Source organism: Cyprinodon variegatus, unplaced genomic scaffold (assembly GCF_000732505.1).
Source record: "Cyprinodon variegatus isolate N-32 unplaced genomic scaffold, C_variegatus-1.0 Scaffold390, whole genome shotgun sequence".
Taxonomy (NCBI): domain Eukaryota; kingdom Metazoa; phylum Chordata; class Actinopteri; order Cyprinodontiformes; family Cyprinodontidae; genus Cyprinodon; species Cyprinodon variegatus.
The window spans coordinates 70,744-72,897 of record NW_015150843.1 but is presented as its reverse complement, the minus strand read 5'-3'; the positions used below and the strand labels follow the sequence as shown (position 1 = coordinate 72,897).

At 33.9% G+C, this 2,154-nt stretch overlaps 1 protein-coding gene across 1 annotated transcript in view; it reads right to left on the bottom strand.

Moving 5' to 3' along the window:
* Window positions 1-1,645: 1,645 nt before the first annotated feature.
* The window catches only part of LOC107092676 (iporin-like), a 16,236-nt gene continuing 15,727 nt past the window's right edge, over window positions 1,646-2,154 (bottom strand). Inside the window, exons 10-11 of the mRNA XM_015387275.1 lie at window positions 1,840-1,948; window positions 1,646-1,695 (exon numbers count right to left, since the gene is read on the bottom strand). Of these exons, the coding sequence (XP_015242761.1) occupies window positions 1,646-1,695; window positions 1,840-1,948 (159 nt within the window). The remainder of the gene's footprint in view (window positions 1,696-1,839; window positions 1,949-2,154) is intronic.

The window sequence follows — 2,154 nt, the reverse complement described above, 5'->3', positions numbered from 1 at the left end:
AAATAGTTAAATCTTTCGGTATTATAAATTTAAATTTTTTTTTTTTTTTTTTACCTTTTTTAAAAAAAAAAAAAAAAAAAGAACCCAAAAACCTTTAGATGTTCATACAGAGTACTCTACACATTTTCTGGCTTCTCTTATAAGGATGTGTAAAAAGCTTTAAACAAATAAAGCTTTATACACATTTCTGTACAAAGTCCTGTTTGACAGCAGGTCAGAATTTTCTCATATTAATCATCATAAGGTTTGGGCACAAAAAATATTATTTTATTATTATTCACCTGCTAAAAGACACAATTACGGCTAATTTTTAGGTTTCTGTCAGAAACAATAAGACTCATATTTAAAATGTACTGTTATTTTTAACCACAATGCAATTTGCTCTAACTTGCTTCATTATAGGAAAAAAATAGGTTCACAGTATTACAGGTCCTCTACCATACTTATCAGAAAACATGATTTGCTATTGCAGATATTGCACATATCAGGAAGGCCAGCTTTGTGCTTAGATGCCACCTAGTGGGAGACAGAAGGACTCTTGCAAAAATAACATCCCTGTCTGACAATGTCTCCCTCTCCATGCATGAAGCCACTTCAGTGAAAGACTGCTGCATACCAAATGAATTATCGCAGATCCTTCCCACCAACAGCTGTGAGACTTCATAAACATCACTGCTCCGGCGTCACTGTTTACATAAATGCTTCTATTCGCCGTATTTTCATTCATGTTTAACATGGCATGTATTGCAATTTGTGTTTATGTTAATTTATTGCTTTACTATACATAATTTTATTCTTTATTCTATTTCTTATGATTTTAAATTGGTGACAATCTTACTTTAAATGTCTTTTATTTTGCTGCTGTTGTGCTGACATTTTTTCCATAATGGGACAAAAAATAATAATTTTCTGTTCTATTTTCTAATATATTCAACTTTTGTTTTATGATGGGTCCATTATGAGTGTTTGATTCCATAAACTGAGTCCCAGACAGATATTATGGTAAGAAAAAGGGTATTTTCCAGGAAATAGTCTCAATTACAGTATCTGGTGGTAATCTGGTATGGAGACTGTGATCATTTTACGCATCATAATATTAACAAGTGGAAAGAGGAACTGATTACAAAATTAGAGTTCTTAGAAACTCTGGTCCAAAAGTGTAGATAATTTTTTTTTTTCATTGAGTAAATACTGTTTTATTATTTTTTGTGAAAAAAATTAATACATTTCTAGATTTTGGCAACACTTTTACAAAGGGATGCCAAATTTTTAGCTGTACTGCTACAGTTAGTTTTTTGTTGCTTTGATGATACTGAATGAACTTTCTAAAGGGCATTATTTTGAATTCACAGTTTGGTTTCATCACTAGATTAATATTGTAATTCTGCATATAAAAATGATACGTTTCTATCACAGCATTTTATTGCTTTTAAAGACTGAAAATAATCAAAACTTAATAAAAATTGGCAGGTGGTTGTTACCTTTGAAATCTGGTGCTTCGTTGTTGCAATATTTTGTTATCATAAAGAAGTGTGATTGTGCTTTTTGAATGCTTTTCTGCACCTAATCTCCCACACATTATGTAGTTTTTAGCAACCAGAGCCAGTCTGAGCTCATCCTAGCTTTATAGATCTAATGGACTGGGCTAGAAGTCCAAGCTGCGATCTGTCCAAGTGCAGCCACTGAGATGGTAGTCTGTGTATAGAGAGAAGGAAAGTACAGGAAAAAGTTAGGGTTACTGTAGAGATTATACAGGCTACTGACAAAAACGTGCAAAGATACAATTTAAAATCTGTTTTCTATCATTACTATAATAATAAGATCATTAGTTCTCATTACCTTCGCCTTTGTGCTTTAGAGTGAGACTGGAAACTCTTCTCTGCTCTGGCAGAAACACCAGCAGCTCCAAACAGCTTTGCCCAACGAAGGCTGTTCTGAAAGGGAGTCTCTACACAGTCAGAGCTTGTTGCATTTTGGCTCCCATTGTCTTTTTTCACTTCTCTCTCATTCTTCCAGCCCTCCTCATAGATTTTCAACATTGTACCTCTATGATCTAGGCTACAGTTTGCCACTTTTGATACACTATGCACAGGAGCAGAAGCCAAAAGCGGACTCCTGTTAGTTTGCATGGCCTCATAATTCTGCTTGCAGCCA